The 21,596-nt window shown below is 45.9% G+C and overlaps 1 protein-coding gene across 1 annotated transcript in view; it reads left to right on the top strand.

The window, feature by feature from the left end:
* Nucleotides 1-18,865: 18,865 nt before the first annotated feature.
* The window catches only part of LOC121835125 (transcription factor Sp4-like), a 35,470-nt gene continuing 32,739 nt past the window's right edge, over nucleotides 18,866-21,596 (top strand). The window contains exon 1 of the mRNA XM_042289089.1: nucleotides 18,866-20,239. Coding sequence (XP_042145023.1) covers nucleotides 20,177-20,239 — 63 coding nt within the window. The 5' untranslated portion in view covers nucleotides 18,866-20,176. The remainder of the gene's footprint in view (nucleotides 20,240-21,596) is intronic.

The raw sequence follows: 21,596 nt of genomic DNA, 5'->3' as shown, positions 1-21,596 counted from the left end.
CGAACAAGGCATTATTTACTAGAGAACGATAGCAGTCGCTTATTCACTCATTTCCCTTCTTTCTTGTACTCATAGTCACGCCGGGCTCAGGGAAGAGACGGAACACTTCGAACCAATGTCACCTCAGGTTTTTGACTAGGGACTTACATTTTGGCCCAAACATGTGAAGAGCGTATCCCTTTGTGAGCACCTAGGGATCTCCACTGTTCTTTCTTGTATTGCCTGAATGTCTGCAACGTCTTCTTTTGGTAAGTTCAAAAGAACGGCGTTTGTTGTTTGTTTCTGGATTTCTTTGACGAATCCCTGCGACGTCCTTATTAAGACCTACTCTCGGTAATAAAAGTGTGCGCTTTGGCGAGGTGCTTGAGTAATTGCCACCAACACCGCCGCGTGAGTTCCTGCCATGGCCGAACGCCGAGAACAATTATTTCGCTTTATCGGAGCCGCCGTGCTTGAACTCGAAGAGCTGGTATCGGTTTTTAAATGGGGATGCAACTCCATCAGAAACATAGGTGACGCTTGAATAAACCGGAACGTTGTCTTCCAGCTATTCTTCAGTCCTTCGAATTGCAAGCAGTGCGTGGGATGAATCGTGGCAGGGATCTTCAGACACGACGCCGAAACTCTGCATGGGGCCCTTTAGCTGTTGATGCAACGCAAGTGAAAATCGAAATCTGGTGTTTCTGCCAATGGTACCCTGGAGCTTCATTCGGTAGTGAAAGGGTCCAGCAAAATCAAAATGAAGCACCACGCGCTTCATAGTTACTTCGCTTTTCACGAGCCGAATTTCATCCTTTTGAAGTTTCCGAATGTAATCATGCGTAATGAACCGAATGATCCAATTTGAATTTGTTCTAGAAAGACATATGGTTCAGTTGTCTTCTCGGTTAGATCTCCCTTCTCCCACACGCAGAATGTTACTTGCTCCTCTTCAACATTTTCTAAAAGTTCTAACGTAAGCTAGATTACGGGTGTTCGGGCATTCCTTGCATTTGCATCCCAAACAAGTGTGTGTCGAATCCGAACAAAGGCGCATAGGCATGAGCTCCTTCTTTGTGATGGCTTTTTCGCGAAAAGAGTTCCAGGGCGGAAAATGAAGTTCGAAATTCGTGCCGCACACGCCGGCGCATAATGTTTGTTTCGGATTCACCTTCACGCACTTCGACGGAGCAAGTAAAATTTCGTTATCCCGAATTTAATCTCTGGGTTGGCTTTCTTGAGCATTAGGTACGTCTCCCGAATATACCTTTTCATGAATCTTCTAATTACTCCTTCGTTCTTGCCATCCTTCATGACGTTTATAGCATCCTTTTTCTTCGGACTTTGAATGAACAGTATGATCATCGTTAGTATAATACTCAGTCGCCATGCCTAGTACATCGTCGCTGACCTTGTGGCCGCTGTATGGATGTGATGATTCCCAGACACCACAGTCAGCCTGCAGTTGTCTCGACTTGCGCAGCAGGTATTTCTATGCTTCTGAAATTAATTTCCTTGTTCTAATAAAAGTAATGGTGGCAGGAATAAGTTTCAAAAGCTGGCACCTCTCCATGTTTGTCAGCGTCTTGACAAAAGCTAGGCGGATATTCCGCCACCAGCCAGTCGCCGCAAGTGAGGCAAAACGATCTGTTGAGGGACACGAGCTGCTTGGTACTGTGCCATAGGCATTAGCCAAGTTTTTTAGACATTTCTACTGAAAGCCACTTCTATTTCGCCTTGCTTTCTTTTCCCATAGAAATTTCAGTATTTCGGATTGATTGCCGACGGCACCCTCAGAAGTGTTAGTCTCCAGTACGCGGTCAAAAATCTATTCATTCATGTCTCTTAGTAACTCATGCTCGGAGACACAGCTTGGGCATGAACTTAGGCTTGCTTCACAAGCGCGGGACACAAAACGTTTCTCACCCAGACGTGTGAGGCAATTCTGGCACAACATGTCGGTATCCCTCACTGCTGGAATGCTGTGTGTGTGTGTGTATGGGGGGGGGGGGGGGGAGGGGGTGCTGATTTCAGAAGATTCATGTTCAGGTCCTTCACAAAGCGAAAGCGTTCATTCCAATATATCTTTCTATGGCAACCATCGTAGTCAGCGTAGGACACTCGACTAGAACTGTGAAAGTGGGCAATTGACCAAACCGGACAGGATCAACCGCGAATGTAAAAGGTTGGAGCAGGAAACGTTAATGCTAGCTGCGTCGCTGTGACACCAGGACAACTCGGGTCTTTCTGAATATTCTCGTTGGTGTGGTCTTTAACTGTTGTGACGATCGATTTGGTATATTCCTCCTTAGGATAAGAACACGACTAGAAAATAAGCAGAGGCGGAGCGACTTTTTAACTGCCGACCACACGTGATGTGTATAAGCAGCTTGTCTATTGCAACAACGCAAGCCGACGTAGTGGCAGCACGATGTGGCAAACAGAAAGGGAAATATTAAAGGAACAGCGCCTAAGCTGTAGCGGGCTAGGCCTTGGCGCTAATGATAAGGAGATGCAGTTTTCACGGCTCGTTGTCACCATACTGGCCACAAGGTCATGCTGCTTGCCTCTGCCAGCTGGACAAATAAAACAAAGCATATTTGACCTTCGTCAATTGAAAGGAAAGAAAAATGTTTACCTCGCAGCTGTGCATTCGTTCTAAGGGCTTTCAAGTTTAGCGGAAGTGCGTTTGTTGGAAAAATAATCTGGCCACGGTAATGGGGGTGGATTTTTTAGTGTACCCGATAGGCTGGACATCTTTAATTTAGTCGAATAGCATTATTCACTCAAAACACGGCTCTTCTCATTGATGTGGTACAAATATTGAACCCTTCAGGCTGAAAACTATACTGAAGGTTAACTTCCTGTGGCAATGCAGTCCAAAGTAGGAGCACGTATGCTCGTGCAGTATGAGCGCCGATTGAAGCTGCATATGGGCACGCGCGCTCCTGTAAACGCGCTCTTGCACAGCTTCGATCGGCGCTAAAAGTGCGCGAGCGCACGCGCTCCTACTTTTGATTGCATTGCCACAGAAAGTTGACACAATGAGACAAAGCCAACTTGCGAAACCTAGCTTTTTTTCCGATTCCTGTGCATGGATCTGACTTTGACGTCTTATAGCGAAAATACAGCAAAAAAGGGGGATTCGGATAACGCCAATAGAAAAGCAATACGACTGGGAATTATTTAAAAATTGAAAAGAAAAAAAGATTTAATAAAACAGCTTTAAAATATGATCAAATTTAGGTTTTTATGAAGTTTGAAAATTAATATAAGCGAATTCGTGAATATAAATCAAACAAAAGTACTATCAGTCTATAGCCCACCGATACGACTACACGAGGTCAGAATTTGGTAAGCGCTAATAAAAAGAATATGAAGATACAAGGCTCCAAATATGTTACCCGAACGTCAAACGTACAATGTTTGGCTTCTTTTTATCTCGGTATTAAAATTTGCTGCATTTGCCAAGTGTATAACAAAAAATACTCGGCATACAATAGATTTACACGAAAAGAATTCTATAAATATTTCAATCTTTTCGGTATGCATAACAAGTAGCAGAACTTCGTACAAAAAAAAATCAAACACAAAATTTGATTTTCACCTTGCTCACCTAATATTTTTTTTTTTTTGTGAAACGGAAAAATAATTTTTTTATTGCGGTTTTTTTTTAGACATAGGGAGTTGTATATATGATTAAGAAAAATTCAAATACCCACCCCGACCAGTGTGTTCGTTTTGAAATGAGACGATCCTTCATAAGGGGGGAGGTACATAAACAAGAACTCAACTATTTGCAACCCTATCAATTACACTATCTAGACAATGAAGTTATATATTCGATTGATCAGACTGCTAGATAACAAATCTCAAAGCCGTGAGCAAGCATGTGACTAAACGTCAGTTCACACATACAGCGGAGCGCTAAGTTAGCGCTACGTGAGCGCTCGAAGGAGCGCTCATGTGGCGCTTCCTAGCGCGTGGTGTAGCGTTCGGTTAGCGCTTCAGCGGCGCTCTGTTAGCGCTTCAGAAGCGCTTTTTTAGCGCTCTCACGCTCCTTGTGCCGTGCTTGCTGCTGCGGAATAGCGCGTGCACGGCGATTCCTTTGTTGTTGGCATTGAAAGAAGACGAAGTAAAAGAGTCGCTCTCCAAGCAGAGGGTCGGGCAGGCTATCCAAAGTCATCGACTCTGGGCGACTAATTGATTGGGTACGACCTCATCGCTTTCTATTCGATATGAGCTACCCTGATTTCAAAGACACGCAGTTAAATATAATGGTAGTGTCTATTCTGCCGGCAGCCGGCAGAATAACCGGGGGGAAAGAGTGCCGGCAGTAGTCGCCTATTGGGTCTCGTATAAAACGGATTGTAAACACGCCTATTCTAAGCTGTGGATTAGCTCAGTGGGTAAGATGTGCGCCTGAAGGCCCGTTCACACTCTTGCGACCGAGTACGACTGAGAGAGACGAGATCTCTTACAACTTCTTAAATGTTTTTAGAATGAGGGAACATACTGACATTGTGGCGCCATCTATGCGGTGACCCTGGAACTGCATTTCACAAGAGCGAAGGTTTTGCGGGATTTTCGAGGTCAAATGTGCGTAATACCCATAGAAAGGCTCGTTTATAACATTGTCAAAAGTTTTTCGAGCCAAGAAAGAAAGGATAATTCTCGAGAAATAAAAAAAAAATATGCCGGACCGCCGAGTTTACACTGCTTCCCAACAGATGGCGCTAGTGTGTTTTCTGGTTTAACAAGTTTTAAGGAACCCAGGTTTAAGAGGTCGCAAGATTGTGAACGGGCCTTTATGCTCAGCAGGATCTTAGTTCAATCCCCCGAGGGAATTTTTTTTTTCTTCGGAATTTTGTTTTTTGTTGAGGTATTAGGCGATATTTACGACATCTCTCTTTTAGAGTTAACAATGAAAAAAGAGCACAAAAAGAAACAAAAAAAACACGAATGTTGTTGACGAAACACTTCCTTTTTGGGGGTGAATGGAGGACAGCGGGGCTTGGGCCGGCCGGCACGCCGCCGCGATGCGGTGGTACTGGTGGGCCAAATAGGTCAATATATTTCTAATGAGCAGCCGCAGACTGTCGCCGCTAAAGGAGGGGGAGGGGGGGGGCTATGTTAACGAGCTCCGCACTGATACACGCGCCGGAGGTGACTGCCGGTAGAATTTCGGAAAAATTATTCTGCCGGCTGCCGGTAGAATAGACACTGCCAAATATAATCGCCTTCGAAAGAGCTTTGTGTCTCGGTCCCTCAGCCTAGGAACAAGATTCGCCGGGTACCCGTCGGTATCTCGGTGACGAAAGATTTCGCGCACCCAGAAGGTCTTCTGGGCGTTAAGCCGTCCATACAGGTATGCACTAATCGCGTATGCAAGAGCATTCGCCGCATTTCTATTTCAGCATCCCACATGTCCGCCATGGTGCTGCTCAGACTTGTACACGTTACTGAAAAATAGTAACGAATTACATTTACAATTACTCAAGGCTAAATTGTAATTTATTATAATTACAATTACCCTCCCAAAAAAAGTAAGTGACCGTTACCCCCAAAAGTAATCCGTTACTTTCGTGGCGTTACTTTCAACAATATTTTCCTCAATTAAGAAACAAAGGGAAGAAGGTTATTCAAGTTCTTACTGTTACCACCTGTTCCATTTATTGACTTTGAGTATTTTGAGCAATACCTGACTCTCGAAAGTTTCGTCAGACATTTTGCGTTATTCCTTACCAGATATGTCGATTGCTACGCTGAACGCCATCTGAACTGAGGCACTGGATGGGAGTGCCATATTGTGCCTCACGAATGCTTTACGCTCTGCATTGAGCTTCTTCAGCGAAGCAATGGAAGTGCTGTTTACCTCGAAGATAGAGCTAAGCTTCGTCGTTGCAGCCGTTGGCTGATATTCGAGAGTTTTAGTACAGTTGGTAACAGTAAGGTGATAATTAAATAATAAATAAGGTTTGGCTCGATATTCTTCTCTCTTCGGTTCTGAACAGGTCGAGCCTCGGTTGAGAGGTTGGTGAATTAGAAAAAAAAAAGTTCCCAATATTTAAATATAAGTAATCGATAAAAAAAAACAAGACACTCATAACAACAATTAATTAGAACGTTGGTTAAAACAAGGAAATGTGAACGCACGTTTGCCATGTGTACCTTTCTTAGTGCCGTTCAAAAACGCACGGAGCACGGACCGACTGCAGTTTACTCCGGTGTTCTCCAGATGGACGTGCACTGATGCCATGGGCAACGAAGGGCAGAGAACTAAGTAAGCCGCACAATGGCCTCGCTCGCGAGTTTCAGTCTCTCCTCAAGCCCAGAATATAAAATCGATGTTAGCCACCATTATGTTTTATTTGTAAAACTATCTGCTTGAGATAAGATGCGTCCTGCTGGGGTAAAAACAGGAAGAAGAAAAAAGGAAGACTATTACTATTTTCGAAGTGATCGCAAAAAGCTGACTCACAAAAAGGGTAACTGAGATGCAGATAACGTGGCTGCAATTCACAAATAAAGTGGGCCAACCTAAAAGTAAGACTACAAAAAAAGTAAATATATTTTAAAACACGATCAATTATAAGGTCAAAGAAGAAGGAAAAAAAGGCATCCTGTTTTCTAGAGAAGATGATAAGTGTGCATCGACGAGCCAGGATGCTTGTGGCAATAACACCTTCACATATTATCGCATCTCTTTTAGTGGATTTTAGGGTAGACGGCGCGTTGTTTTGTGCTGTGACATTATGAAAATGGTCCTAGTCACTATAACCGAGAAGGACATTGTTAATTCTTGTCTGTCCCTTTACGGCCTCGAGCTTCTCGAAGAGGCACACAATCACTTGGTGTCGTCCTCTCCCTGCCTTCGATCGCAAAGAAAAAACAAAGACACTGAAAAAGCGGATATAACTTGCCCCCCCCCCCCCCCTTTTTTTTTTGTAGAAATGTTTATTTGGATCTTTTGACATTGTTGTTAGGGTCTAAAAAAAAGTAGGTTGAAAATGATAATGTAGTGAGTACGCAGGCGACCTGGTCTCGGCCTGCCTCAGTCTTGGGCTAAGAAAAATAAATTAAAAAGCTCAATGTTGCAAAAAAAAAAAAAAAAGGCTTTGCGGAACTGAAGAGTGCCAAGCCTCCCTTGGCGCTGGTCAATTCGCTTGACAGTGTCACTGCGCTCAACCTTACCAAAATTAAAACGACTTTTTCTTTAGGGAGGGGGGGGGGGGGGGAGGGGGGGGGGGGGGGCTGGTCCTAAAAAAAATGTAACGAATTACAAGGAATCCGTTACGCAAAATATGTAAGGGAATTACTTTAAAATTACTCTAGAAAATATGTAATTATTTCGTTACTAAATTACCGCTAAATGTAACGGATTACAAGTAATTTCGTTACTTGTAACGGATTACGTACAAGTCTGGTGCTGCTGATGCAGGTAACCGGACAAAAGCTCACCGGACAAAAGCTCACCGGACAGAAGCTCACCGGACAAAAGCTCACCGGACAAAAGCTCACCCGTTTTTTCACAGACCCGGAGAAAAGCTCACCTTGTTGTTTTTTTTCGCTACCCGGGCGAAACACGGGCTGAAATAAAATGCTAACGCGATGGACATTGCACCATTTTTAGGTGAACTTGTACCCCATCCCACGCAAGGGTTTACTACGGTTGATCGAATGCCATTTCGTCGAAACATGTTTTAGAAAACGGGCACGTTTTATTGAAGCACGGTTTAGAGAAAGCAGAGCCTCAGTAGAGAGATTTGCCGTTTATCGAAAAGGGGACGCTATTGTGTTAGTCTTCGTGTATCACTGGTGCGCGTGTATCACTGGTGCGCGTGTTAACCCAAGCCCCCTGTTGCGCTCCCGCCGCTTCGCGGCGGCAGTCTGCGGCGGCTCATTACAAAAATGTTAACTCACCTGACTTATCCGTACACGCCGCTTCGCGGTGGCCGAATTCGCTAAAAGGAGGCTCATCGCCTTTTTCTCTAAACTTGGTTTGTCTATAAGACCAACATGACATTTTCTCCTGGTGAGCTTTTGTCCGGGTCTGTTAAAAAATGGGTGAGCTTTTGTCCGGTGAGCTCTTGTCCGGTGAGCTTCTGTCTGGTGAGCTTTTGTCAGGTGAGCTTTTGTCCGGGATTCGCTGATGCACACCCATGAACCGGAACCGCAGTGCACGCGCTAATCAGCAGCACCGCGGTACAAGAAGCGCTACTGAAGCGCTAACAAGGCGCTACTGAAGCGCTAATCACGCGCTGTATTAGAACGAAGTCACGCGCAAGGAAGCGCCACATAAGCGCTCCTTCGAGCGCTCACGTAGCGCTAGCTTAGCGCTCCGCTGTATGTGAACCGGCCTTAACTCGCAATTTTCACTTGTCGGTGACTACAGCGTTGTTAAAAGTTGGGACCACAAGGGTTCATTATTCAGGTAGGGTAAGGGTGTTAGTGATACGAGTAAAACATTAAATACTATGGTAGCTACTCCCAGTTTTGCTCTTCAGTCCACTGTCAGCTATTGTACCTAAAATAATTAAGCGCAGGGATGCTAAGCCCTCAAGGTCTTGTGGTCAGCCAGCTGTGAGTCTGCATATTGACCAGCAGGGGTCCGAATACTCCCGCGATGACGTAGATAAAGGAGTTGAATGTGAGAGACAGCGGCGAAGCATGCCTCCCAAAACATTCGTTTCATGAGGCACAGTCGTGTGCGGTATGCGAGCCGAGCGCGATGCACAGTGCTCCTTCCTTTTCAATGACAAGCCTTGGCTGCGCCTCGAAATACTCAGGCATTCGAACTGCATTTGCGGGTCTTGAAATTTCACTCTTCTCGAACCTGATCTGTTTTTTTACCTTCTAATCGTCTATCGTGGCCAGTTTAAAGCGGCCATGGAATGATCTTAAACGCTTCGGGTGCGGTTCCTTACACCCTTCTAGCAGGAGTACCTCCTCAATATTGTCCCAGTTAAAAGCTTTTAGCAGCTGAAGGTTAGTTAGCAAATTCTTTCTAGTCATTTTTTGGCAAAACGTGCACACTGTCGTTACCAATGCCTTGAACCAGCTTGAACTGATTGGTGCTTCCGTTAGATTGGTTCGAATCACAAACGTCCCTAGAGCCGAGTTTACATGAACGCGACTTAGTCGCATGGAATGCAGTGTCGCATTCAGTGTGGTCATGTAAACGGCATAATGCGCTAAGGAGGCGTATCGCATTCAAGTCGCTAGACAGAAGTGGATCGAGACGGCGAGCGCGCATAAATTCAGCCCATGTAAACGGAGGTCGCATCGCATTTTGGAACGGGGAACATAAGGAAGGGGCTCGCTGCAGGAGCGAGTGAACAGCTTCATCGAATTAAGCATAAAGGAGAGCAAAAACTAAGACACAAGCTATAAAGCTGGTGGGATAAGGAGGTCAAAGCAGCCATATTGCGGCGCCAAGATGCATCTAGGGACCATAGGGGGGCAAAGAAAAGGGGCTAGCTGTCATTTTACATTGAGATTTTACTAATAGCACATCGTTCAGTGGGCCAAAACAAAAAAGGTAGTAGGTCAAAAGCCTGACTTTCAGTGCGAAAATTTGAAAACACAGCGGACTATTTCGTACCTCCTCCCCTTCGTAAGCCTTTTCACTGCGATACATCCGCGGTCCCAAAAGCGCGTCATCGGGTTCAAACGCAAGTCACATGATATCGGACCTCACTTATTCCCTCCCCCTCTAAGCTGCCAATGTGGTGGAAGCTACGCGCTTGCCAGACCAATCAGCCTCCTCCCTTTCATCACCTGACCTCATTCTCCACGCGTGGCTATGCGCGAAGGAGCGCGATCACGTGGCAAGTGTGGCTGGCCCAAGGAGCACGTAGCTTCCACAGCACTGTCAGCTTCGGGGGGAACGGGTTGGGGAAAGTAACGTTTGTCTGAATTTTGAGCGGCGGGCTAATCTTCCAGGGGGACAAGTCCGGGTACACAAACCAGATTCCGAGCCAAGAGGGGCCTTCCCTCTTTTCGTCTTCTTGAACTGTTTAGTGGAATGCGTGATTTATGAGTTGAGGAGGAAAGCTAAACAGGAAAGAGTTGTAAAAGCGTTTCATGACCCCTTTAACCATGAAAACAAGAAAAAAAAACGCTTCAGAGAAAGTCCAACCCGCTTGCGCATGACCAGACAGGAACAGCAGTCCGCGCACGGCAGGAACGCAAGGAGCAATGACTGCCGAGAAAATGGCAATACAATCGGAGGCAAGACCGTAGCAACTAGGGTGCCTTCATGTGCGCTTCGCACATGAAGGCTCCCTAGTAGCAACTAGGGTGCCTACATGTTTCCGCCGCTCCGCTGCGGAGCGGAAACATGTAGGCACCCTAGTAGCAACCCTATAGGTTGATTGCTGTCTGCCTCCGTCCACGCACGAAGTGACGTAGTGCGCCGGAAGTGACGTGCGTTTATGGAGCCTTATCTCCTCCCGACGTGGCTACATCCCCGCGCGTGGATGTAGACACTCCCAATTGGAAAAGTTTTGCCGAAAGTATTAATTTGCAGACTTTTTGTATTGTTATTTACCTAATATTTATTACGCTGAAATGTTACTCAGCGGACATAAAACAAAAACGCTCGGAGTTCTAAGTGTTTACTTATCCCTTTTAACTAAAGATGCCACGAAATTTCTGCGAACCTGAGGTTCGAAGACCGCACCAAGGGGTTCGGAAGGATCGCAAAGGTTCGGAAAGTCGAACGTATACGACATACAAAATTCGGTGATTTTCGAAGTTACGAATTTGTGGTACTGAGAAATCCGATTGTTTTCAAACTTCCGATTTTTCACGTTATGAAATTCGACATCTTCGAACTTATTGCGCCAACAAATTCGACGATTTTCGATCTTTCGACCCGGCTCAGTTCAAAAGTTCGACGAACTTTGAACTTCATAACAAGAATTCACCCCCAACCTATGGGGGTGAACCAAGTTTGCCCCCATAGGTTCCAGGCAACAAATATAAATAACGCAAGATGTCAATGTGTGAAGTGGAGTTCAAAAATTGCACTCAAATTCTTAGCGTTAGCTGATCGTGCCACCAACAGCTCGCTTGTAAAGTGCTGAATGATCGCTTTCCGGTGGCCTCGTAGCTCACACCTTTTTCTTTCGACTCATGCACAGAGCCTCCCCTGCGCACAACTTCGTATACGTTGCCCCGAGGTAACCTGTACGCCAACAGATCCCTGATCTGGAGGCTTGAAATTCAACCGAGGCGCTTCGCTGGGAGCGTCCTTCGTGGCATTAGTTGTTATTGAACGCAAGTCCCTCGATTTCCTCGCGTCATGGAAAGGCGCGCGCGCGGAGTGCGACGGTGATGCGGTAGAGCGAATGCTGAATCGACGCTTACTTCATTATCCTTAGTAACCGACTCCATTCCAGAGCGGCCACTATCTTCATTCGTCGAAGAAGAAAAGTTCCAGGCAGCGGCAATATCGTTAGCCCGATAACAAACGTGACCTGATCAGCTGTATTAGGATGGGTGGTCTCCTAATTTAGCCTGGTTGCATTCTCCTCAACCCTTGAACATGGTTAAAATCGCGCACAAAGAGACAAGGACAGACGAGGAAGGAACACAGAACACAGACAGGCGCGCACTCACAACTCTAGTATATTAAGTGAAGAAGAGAAAGATGAAGCACTATTTTTTACAGGGGACAACGTCACCAGGGGGAAACAGATCATCCGCAGTCAAATGACCGCAAGAAGGCAACTTCTTTTTCACTCAAAGCAACCGACGGCTGGCTAACGCAGCGATCGCTCAGGCTCAAGATGGTGAACGCCTCGAGCACCTCGCGCGTTTGTTTTTCTTTGAAGCGGCCAATGACTGATGTTTTTTCTAAAGATGGTGTGCACATACAGGTTTTACAGTGCACCGAAAGGTGACCTCCTACATTAGATTTTAAAGAAAGTTTATGCTCTCGTAGCCGGACATTCAGACACCGTCCCGTCTGACCAACATAGCATCTTCCACATGAAAGAGGGATGCTATAAACAACGCCCGATGAACAGGGAACAAATGGCCGCACATGTTCCTTGTGGCACGTGTTTTTGGATAATTTTTCCGCCTTTTCACGAACCTTAGAACAAATTTGTCGCATTTTCTTAGGGGCTGATAGTACAACGGGCACACCATACCTGCTGGCCACTTGTTTTAGGTTATGCGAAATTTTGTGCAGGTATGGCATAACCACCACCCGGTTTTTTTCTACGGGGCGCCTAGTTTTTTCCCCCCCTTTTACATTCTTTACCAGCGTTCCTATCACTTCGATTAAGACCTGATTCGGGAACCCTGAAATTTTAGTCTATCGATCTGGCCCAAGAAACTCCGATGAATGGCATGGAAACATGACTTTTTTAGGGCTGAGGTGAGGCAAGAGATAGCAATGCCTTTCTTCACCACCTTGGAGTGCGAGGATGTGTAGTGAACTATACCTTTTTTGGAACGTGGTGAGAATGCCCAGCACAAGTGATCGGCGTTCAATGAGAGGAAAGGGTCTAAGAATTGCAACGCCCCTTCGTCAGGTTTCTCAAAAGTAAAGGTGAGCCCAAAACCGCACGTATGAAAAATGTCCATAATCGTAGTAACTAAATCTTGGTCCGCAGTCTTTTTGTACAGTAAAAGAAAATCATCTACATATCTGAACACGTTGGTGACAGGCGTGGACTTAATAGCTAAAGCAATCGCACGGTCGATTCTCGCAAGAAAAATATCGCTTAAGACCGGCGCGACACAAGACCCAATACACACCCCCGATTTTTGTAAAAATACCCCGTTTTGCCATCCAACGAATGTGGAATTTAAATAAAACTGCAGTAGTTCAAGAAAACTGTCTGTAGTCACTCCACTTGAGTTCCGGAAAGCGATTTCGTCTTGGGATTCAATGCAGGCCCTAACTGAGCTAAGTAAAGGGTCATGAGGAAGGGAATAGAAAAGGTCTTGTACATCTATGCTAAATGCACTGTGATTGGAAAATGCATTTGTCTTTAAAGTTTGAACAACAGTTTCAGAATTCTTAACCAAGAAGGGACCCTCAATCCGCAAAGCGGAGAGATGTTTTTGGAGAAAGGCCGACATTTGCCGTTGCCACGTACCCCTCTCAGTGACTATGGCTCGAAAAGGACAGGCTTCCTTGTGCGTCTTTGCACTGAAAAAGACCTCCAGGTGCAGTCCTTCGGCTTTTTTTATGTTGGCAGCCAACTGAGTCAACGACAAACTCTCGCAAAGTTCTAAAGCTTGTTTCCTAACCTTCTTCGTGTCTATTACAAGCGGTCGGAAGTTCTTTTGCACGGCTGTACAGGCTTTTTCATTGTAGATGCCTACAGGCATTATTACAAAAAAACCTTCTTTATCGGATTCCAAAACACGCTGTTGATTGTCCACCAAAAAATTAATCAGCGGTCTAGGATCCGGGGACTGGACCCGTCTCGAGGCGGTAAGAGTGTCAACACATTCGGAGACACAACGTGGTCTAATTTCTTCATTCGTCCTGTACGCCACTTTTCTTGCCATGGTTAGCAGCTCTGGAGGACGTAGGTCCGGTTGAACGCTAAACTTGGGGCCAAGACCAAGGGTTTTTTGAAGTTTCGGGGGAACCTCAATATCTCCAAGGTTGGTGAATCGCCCAGACGCTGTGGCAGCTTTTTGCTTTTTGGGCAGGTTTTGCCGAACTCTCTGCCACAAAAACTCGGTGACGTCACCCAATGTCTTGCTCATTTCTGAAAACAGACTACATTGTTTCTCAAGGTTGCCCCCCTTGACACCACAGGCAACCCAGAGGCAGTCCTTGAAGAACCGGGCCTGACGCCAGTACTCAGACCGTAAAATTCTGCAAACCCGTCTTGAGTGGCCCACCGAAGGTGTAAGAGAGCCACTTAAACTAAGAAGTTCAGTTGGACAGGTACCTTGTTTGATGTGGTACGATGCTACCCGGGCGCTGCACGCACTTTGGGCTGCCAGATTGACCAGAAGAATAGGGTTAGTGAAGGAAAGAGAACAGATGACAGAAGAAGAGCCCGATGCAGAAGAAATAAACTGTAGAAGAGTAGTAAGTTGGGCGAGTTGGTAAACGTTGAACATGGTTAAAATCGCGCACAAAGAGACAAGGACAAACGAGGAAGGAACACAGAACACAGACAGGCGCGCACTCACAACTCTAGTATATTAAGTGAAGAAGAGAAAGATGAAGCACTATTTTTTACAGGGGACAACGTCACCAGGGGGAAACAGATCATCCGCAGTCAAATGATCGCAAGAAGGCAACTTCTTTTTCACTCAAAGCAACCGACGGCTGGCTAACGCAGCGATCGCTCAGGCTCAAGATGGTGAACGCCTCGAGCACCTCGCGCGTTTGTTTTTCTTTGAAGCGGCCAATGATTGATGTTTTTTCTAAAGATGGTGTGCACATACAGGTTTTACAGTGCACCGAAAGGTGACCTCCTACATTAGATGTTAAGGAAAGTTTATGCTCTCGTAGCCGGTCATTCAGACACCGTCCCGTCTGACCAACATAGCATCTTCCACATGAAAGAGGGATGCTATAAACAACGCCCGATGAAGAGGGAACAAATGGCCGCACATGTTTCTTGTGGCACGTGTTTTTGGATAATTTTTCCGCCTTATCCAAAAACACGTGCCACAAGAAACATGTGCGGCCATTTGTTCCCTGTTCATCGGGCGTTGTTTATAGCATCCCTCTTTCATGTGGAAGATGCTATGTTGGTCAGACGGGACGGTGTCTGAATGACCGGCTACGAGAGCATAAACTTTCTTTAACATCTAATGTAGGAGGTCACCTTTCGGTGCACTGTAAAACCTGTATGTGCACACCATCTTTAGAAAAAACATCAATCATTGGCCGCTTCAAAGAAAAACAAACGCGCGAGGTGCTCGAGGCGTTCACCATCTTGAGCCTGAGCGATCGCTGCGTTAGCCAGCCGTCGGTTGCTTTGAGTGAAAAAGAAGTTGCCTTCTTGCGATCATTTGACTGCGGATGATCTGTTTCCCCCTGGTGACGTTGTCCCCTGTAAAAAATAGTGCTTCATCTTTCTCTTCTTCACTTAATATACTAGAGTTGTGAGTGCGCGCCTGTCTGTGTTCTGTGTTCCTTCCTCGTTTGTCCTTGTCTCTTTGTGCGCGATTTTAACCATGTTCAACGTTTACCAACTCGCCCAACTTACTACTCTTCCTCAACCCTTACTTGTGTCGGGTGCTGTGCCTGTGTTCAGTGTTTTCTCCATACCACGGGTCATCCCGCCGAAAATAACCGCTCAGAGCAACTAAAATATTATCGGAAGACTGAATATCTTTGTGTGCATACGCTGTCCTGCATATTTAGTTGTCTTATGCCAGCATTGCATTTAGGACGTTTGATCAGATTGCTTCTAGTTCGCAAGTAATCAGGAAGTACGTTCACCTGATTGCCTCAGGGCTTTTCGATGAACCGTTCACCCAGTTCAACCCTTGTTTCATAAGTTGCGACAAATAAAGAGTAATGCAGGTATACCGTCATTAGCATAGCCCTGAGAAGGAAGGAGAATATTCACGGCGGAAAAGAAATGGGCAACGTTTTTAGTAAAATTTGTAACACATTTCGCAATCTCTTCTTTTTTTTTTATGAATTTATGAATACTTAGTTTGAATCTGCGGAGCCTGATTTCCATCCGCGAAATTCAGACCTGGAACTTAAAGAGCTGTGCAACAATTTCTGGGATTCGCTTAAATTATTGTGGAAGTTGATGCCTGACACTTCTGAAGTGAACTACAGAAAACATATTTTGCCTGGATACCCTAGTTTTTATTTTAAAAAATGAAAAATATCCAGGTTTTTGCCGCCTCTCAACTCGTACGTCGTCTTCCGGGTCACGTGCGCAGTGACGTTGATGGGGTATGCACGGGCTTCCGGAAAAGTTCTCTCTTTAGAGCCATCAGTGAGCAGCGAGAACTCATCCGCTCGCGACCGCGTGACCACGTGCTGGCGGGCGCCGCGCGAACAATATGGTGAAAGGAGGAAAGTCTCATCCGGGTCCGGCCATCCCCGTCCGGCGCTGTCCCCCTCCCCCTCCGGCTTCTGGCGGCCGTTCGACGGTTTTGTGGACCTAGGATAGATGGCGCCACTAAAACTCCGTATAATGAAAGTTTTGTCGATGATACCAGGTTTTTGACGCATTTATATATATGTTGGAACGACAAGATTTATAGAAAAGTCACCTTTTATCGAGCAGGCATTCGTACAACTTGCTATCTTTCTCGAAGATTCCCCATTGACGTCACACCGCGTGTTTCTCATGGCCGCCGCTCGCGGCTGCAGGCCGGGGAATATTCTAAGTTTTGCCTCGCTATTACGCGGCGGAATCGCAACATTTCGATGAAAGGAGGTGTGTCTTCTGTCATTTGTGACAAGGTGAACAATATCAAAAGCAGAAGATGCCAATTCTTTCAACGTTAAAATCGTTGTACAGCTCCTTTAAAATCAAAACTTTCGAACTTGTACCTCGATAAACTTCGAATATTCAATTTTTCCAACTTGGATCTTAAATAAATTTTAAATGTTCGAATTTTTCGAATAATGTATAACAAAATTCGACATCTTCAACCTCGGCCTGTCAGAAACGTTAGCGAGGTTTGAAAATCTGTAAACCTTTCGATCTCGAACTTTGGGAGGTTCGTTGCATCCCTACTTTTAACCGTGCACAATAGCAAGATAGAAAACGGAATAAAACATCATAAGAGCACTCTCTAGTAGGAACCTGAGCTGACAGTATAATATTGCTTTTAGACAACACGCTTGTGTGTGTTTTTTTTTTTTTTTTTGATTTGTTTTTGTTGCAAAAGTTGTCAGCCACTGATCTTTTGAGGAAAAATACAAAGAATGGCAGGCTGATAATAACGTACATTGTCAAACAAGACAATTATTTTGACTTAAACGAAATAAACACACAAGAAGACGAAACAGACGACACGAAGGCTGTGTCGTCTATTTCGTCCTCTTGTGTGTTTCTTTGGTTTAGGTCAATTTAGATCACTAACACGCTCAAGTATTTCATAAAGACAATTATAAAGCAAAACTTATATTTTATTTCGCTGAATGTTAAGACAGTAAGTTAAGAAATCATCCTGTCATGCTGTCGTGCTGTCATGAAATCACGAAGGAGCTCTTGATCCCCCTCAGGCGGTTCTGTAGCGGAACTTTCCTTAAATAATTACCGTCTAATCTCGTACAGGGGTCACCTTTTGACCGATTGATTGCTTAAATTATTAGTTGGAAGTGGACGGATTAATCGAGTAATCGGTGGTTATTCGGTTAATTTCACAACCGTGGTGTGTAGCCATTTCCATTTATGCTCATGGGGAGGAGCGGTCGTACTGCTCCGGTAAACTTTTTTCCCCACTTTATGTAAACGCTGACTATAATGGAATTTTCTTGTTCTTATTATTATATTAGGCACGCATTGTAAATCGTACGGAGCAGCCGGCCCAGGTGGCCCAGGGCAGGGCTGAGCGCGCGGTTCACAGTAACCGGCGAAACCGCAAGGCGCGCCGCTTATAAGCACACACAACAAAACGCACGTGGGAAGAGGAGGGCGGAATGCACGTGCGCAAGTGGGTGGGGGACGGGGTGTTTCCCTCTAACTGCCCCCCGCGCTTCCCGCGCTTTTGTTTGTTTTTGTTGGCAGTGGTATTTTTGGCCCGCTACTCGCCCAAAAAGACCATTAAAAAAAGAAAAAAGAAAAATAAGAAAAATAAGAAGGATGGGCGTTGGGTTGGCGTAAGAGGGAGAGTGTCTCTGGCTCAACCGCCCGGACGACCCGGGGGCGTTAACCTTCTTTCCTACCGCCCCCCTACGGCGGTGTCAATAGACTCCCAAGAGCGAGCTGGCAAAGGGTCCGAGTAGCCGTCTAAGTAGCCGTACAGATAAACCGGAAGCGTGTGGGGGTACCGTCTGCTTGCTGCGGTCCTTTGTCGTCTGCAATCAGCTCCTGCACGGCGGCCGATTATACTATCTAGCAAGCGATGTGAAAAACATATAAATGCTAGGGTGCAAATATATATATGTATATATATATATATATATATATATATATATATATATATATATATATATATATATATATATATATATATATCTATATATATATCTATATATATATATATATATATATCAGTTAGTGTTTTGGTAGCCTAGACGCCGCCGTCTCTTCTAGGTTCTTGTTTTCGTCGTTTTATTTGCTCTTTCTTTCTTTTCATCACTACTGTTCACCGACGAGGCCAATGGCCTCCAAACACTTATTTTGCTTTCCCTTCTGAAATACTCTCACTTACTGCTCATCGCGCAACAATGTGAAACAAAGAGAAGTATATCTACGCAAAAAACACGCGCACACACTTCGAGGAAATAAAGTGCTACGGTCTTCGCTTTTTCACAAGCAGAAAATGGAGCTCTGAACGACGTTGTAGGACTTTTGGTAAATTTTGATGCTCGCCAATACCATTTCGACGTAAAACAAAACAAAACAAAAGTTGTTTTTAAGTTAACAGTGTCGCGCAGTGTACGTTGTTTCACGTGCAGTGCCAGTACTCCACTTTGGCGCAATCATAAATAACCTAATTGCATGTAAGCAAAAACAAAAACAAAAAAAAAACGATGGGAGAAAATTATTCTGCTCCCGTTCGTAGCAGTCAAAGTGGCCAGCCACATTGCCTGCTAGCCCGCTGTCTCCCAGACATCGACAGAAAGAAAGGTACAAAGAAGGCGAAACAACCAAATAACACGCACAGCGAAATTCGAAGGAGAGAGAACGAAACCGTAGGCAGGCGGCAGTGCGTTTTGTGTGTTTGCGCGTTTGCGCTACGGCGGACGAGGGTTCGGTCGGTCCCCAAGGGCGGGGTAGACAGCGCTGCGGCGCTGCTGGCGCCCGCCCTGCCATTATTTGGCCACCCATATTTTGCGAGCAGATGTTGCGAGCGCCGAGCACGCGCTCGCAAACTCACCCCTTGTTCATGATTTTTGTTTGTTTGTTCTTTATTTAAGCATTTGTCGTCGTCATAGGCTGCTCGTTGGTAGTGTGGAACTGTAGAGCTTTCTAGGTCGCTTACAGTTGCAACTCGCACGTGTCTAACGATCTCTATGTCATATAAAGGCTTCAAAAAAAAAAAGAACATAAGTGGTGTTTGTAAGTCGTAGAAAACGCAGATCGAAGCCGTCGGACTAGTGCGGTGCTTGCGCAACGGCGCTTTGGGCAGCTGATTTCGGAAGCCTGTGAAGTTCGTCCTGTCGACCAGCTGCTGTTTCTTATCTTTATTAACCGCTTTGCATAAAACTGTAAACGATCGGCGAGAACGGTCCGACAAAACAATGCTGCGCCAGTCGCCAGGGTCGGGTCTGGTTCTATTGTTCCCGACACTTGACTGGGTTCGTCGACTGGTAAACATTGAGCGAGCGCATAGATATATATACGCTACATACGATTGCAAACACTGCGCGTTAGAGAGAAAGAAAACAAAATCCGGTATCATTTTTATTGCTTTCTCCAACGTGTGGCGCGTGGCGGCAACAGCGGGCTCAATTTTCGTGCCGCCAACCACCCCGGAATGTTTGTACTACTCGGTATTTTTATTTCCTCCCCAGCGCACGCTCCCGCGCCACCCCCGAAATCCACCAACACCGAGGGGACGCGATTTCTCTTACGGGTGGGTGTTGTTCAAACTACCCGAGCTGTCCCATTGTCCCATCAGTCCCGCCTGTGAGGAACGCCTACCAAGCAACCAGCACCGCCATATTGAACACGCCTTACGCCCGCTCAGCATTTCGTATCCTTCCGCCGTGCAACGCGACCCTGCCGGTCTACCCCAATCCTCCGACAAAACACTCACTCGCATTACCTAAAACACCCGGAATTATCCGTAAATTTGTTTTTTAAAGATCACGGTAAAATATTAGTTTGATTCTTGTACGATAGTGAGTTCAATAGGGTGAGTTTGGAATGAACTACTTGCGCGAGGCGGCCGGTTCACGCCCGAACGCTTCCGCAGAGGCAGGCGGCACGGGAGGCCGCGCCGCGCTTTGCCCCTATGAAAATTGCGTGTCCCATATGGATGGCAACCCATCGCGTTGGCCCAACGAGCCCGAGTCCCTTCGGGGCTCGGCGTAAGATTCACGTGAACCCGGCTCAGGATGAGCACAGGCGCCGACCGGAGTCAGGAATCGGAATACGTCGTGCCCGCCAATAACTCACAGGTGAGTGAAAGCAGACGACCGCTCGTCTGCAAGATTTCGGGCTGGACCAAGATGGCGGTCGGATGACCTGCCCCTCGTCGCTGACCCCGCCTATGAGCGCGCGAGCGTGTGCGGTCGTGCTCGTGTGCCTAGCCGGAGTATTTTTTTTTTTTTCCTCGGGCGTGATCGAGGGTGGGGGTGGCATGCCCCCCCCCCAAGGATCGACACCCATCCTTGGCGGCTTCTCGGCTAAAACTCCTTCTCAAAGCGGCCCAAGACGCCGCCGCGGTATCATCGCATTTTCTGCGTCGCGCTGATCCTTCATTTTTCTTATTTTTTTGTTTGTTTGTTTTTGTTAAAATTGCACTGACTCTTGACTGGTGGTCGTTCTATCCGTTCATTGAGTTAACGTCTCGTTTGTGTTTGTTTCGTTCGATGTTCTTTGTTCTAAATCAGGCCGCCGCGATTCGATTTTGCACTTCGTTGTTTAGCCCTTGATAGAGCGTTGCTACGGTGCGCGTTCCGGCCTCTGGCATTTCGTTTCCCTTGGGCTCGCTCCACATAGTACATCTTTGCCTGTTGTACTGTTTTTCTGTTCGAAAAAAAAAAAATGAAAAGGCCAGTTGCACTTTACGTTTGGTGTTGCGCTTGGTTAGCTCGTGCAAGTCGGGGATGTCGCTGCGTTCAAGTGTGCGAGGAGAAAGAACCCAAGCTGTTAAGTCGTGACATTTCGTCAATAAGATTTGGGTTGTGCGTTTTTTTTTTTTTTTTTATCCAACAAATCCCAAGTCTTTTTATTGTATTATTTTCTGAGTTAAATCAGATCTCTTATAATGATAACTGCCAAGTGACTTAACTCTTCGCGGTTTGCGGTTTCTGGGCATGAGAGAGATGTTGTTTCCGACGTGACTATGTCGTGTCTGCTGTCTGATTTGTCACTTCTGCTTGTGTGTCCTGATAACAAACATGTCGGTGCCCGTTCAGCCACACGAGTCTGGCTTTCAAGGAAGCTTGCACGCTCATCCTCGAAAAACGCGTACCTTGTCATTGTTTACCCTTCCCGCACCAACAATTTTTGAGGTATTTTGATTATAATAGGTGAAAAAGGTTGAGTACCCTCTCTCTTTGTTGGTGAAGCAGTTGGAATAGATCAAAGCAGAGCACGAGTTCCTATGGAGGGGTTATGGAGACATCAGAATGCCGAGCTCTGATTGGCTGTGATTGAGGATAGTGGGCAGACTTCAAGGCAGCCTTGAGGTCTGCCCGCTATCAACCAATCAGAGCTCGGGTTTCTGACATCACCACAACCCCTGCAAAAGAAGCATACATACCGGGCTGACCGGACAATCAATTAAGTTTGATTCAACAGGTAGCACCA

Source organism: Ixodes scapularis, unplaced genomic scaffold (genome assembly GCF_016920785.2).
Source record: "Ixodes scapularis isolate PalLabHiFi unplaced genomic scaffold, ASM1692078v2 PGA_scaffold11__112_contigs__length_91849675, whole genome shotgun sequence".
Taxonomy (NCBI): Eukaryota; Metazoa; Arthropoda; class Arachnida; order Ixodida; family Ixodidae; genus Ixodes; species Ixodes scapularis.
Note: the sequence above shows the minus strand (reverse complement) of the source record. Positions and strands in the feature narration are given on the sequence as shown.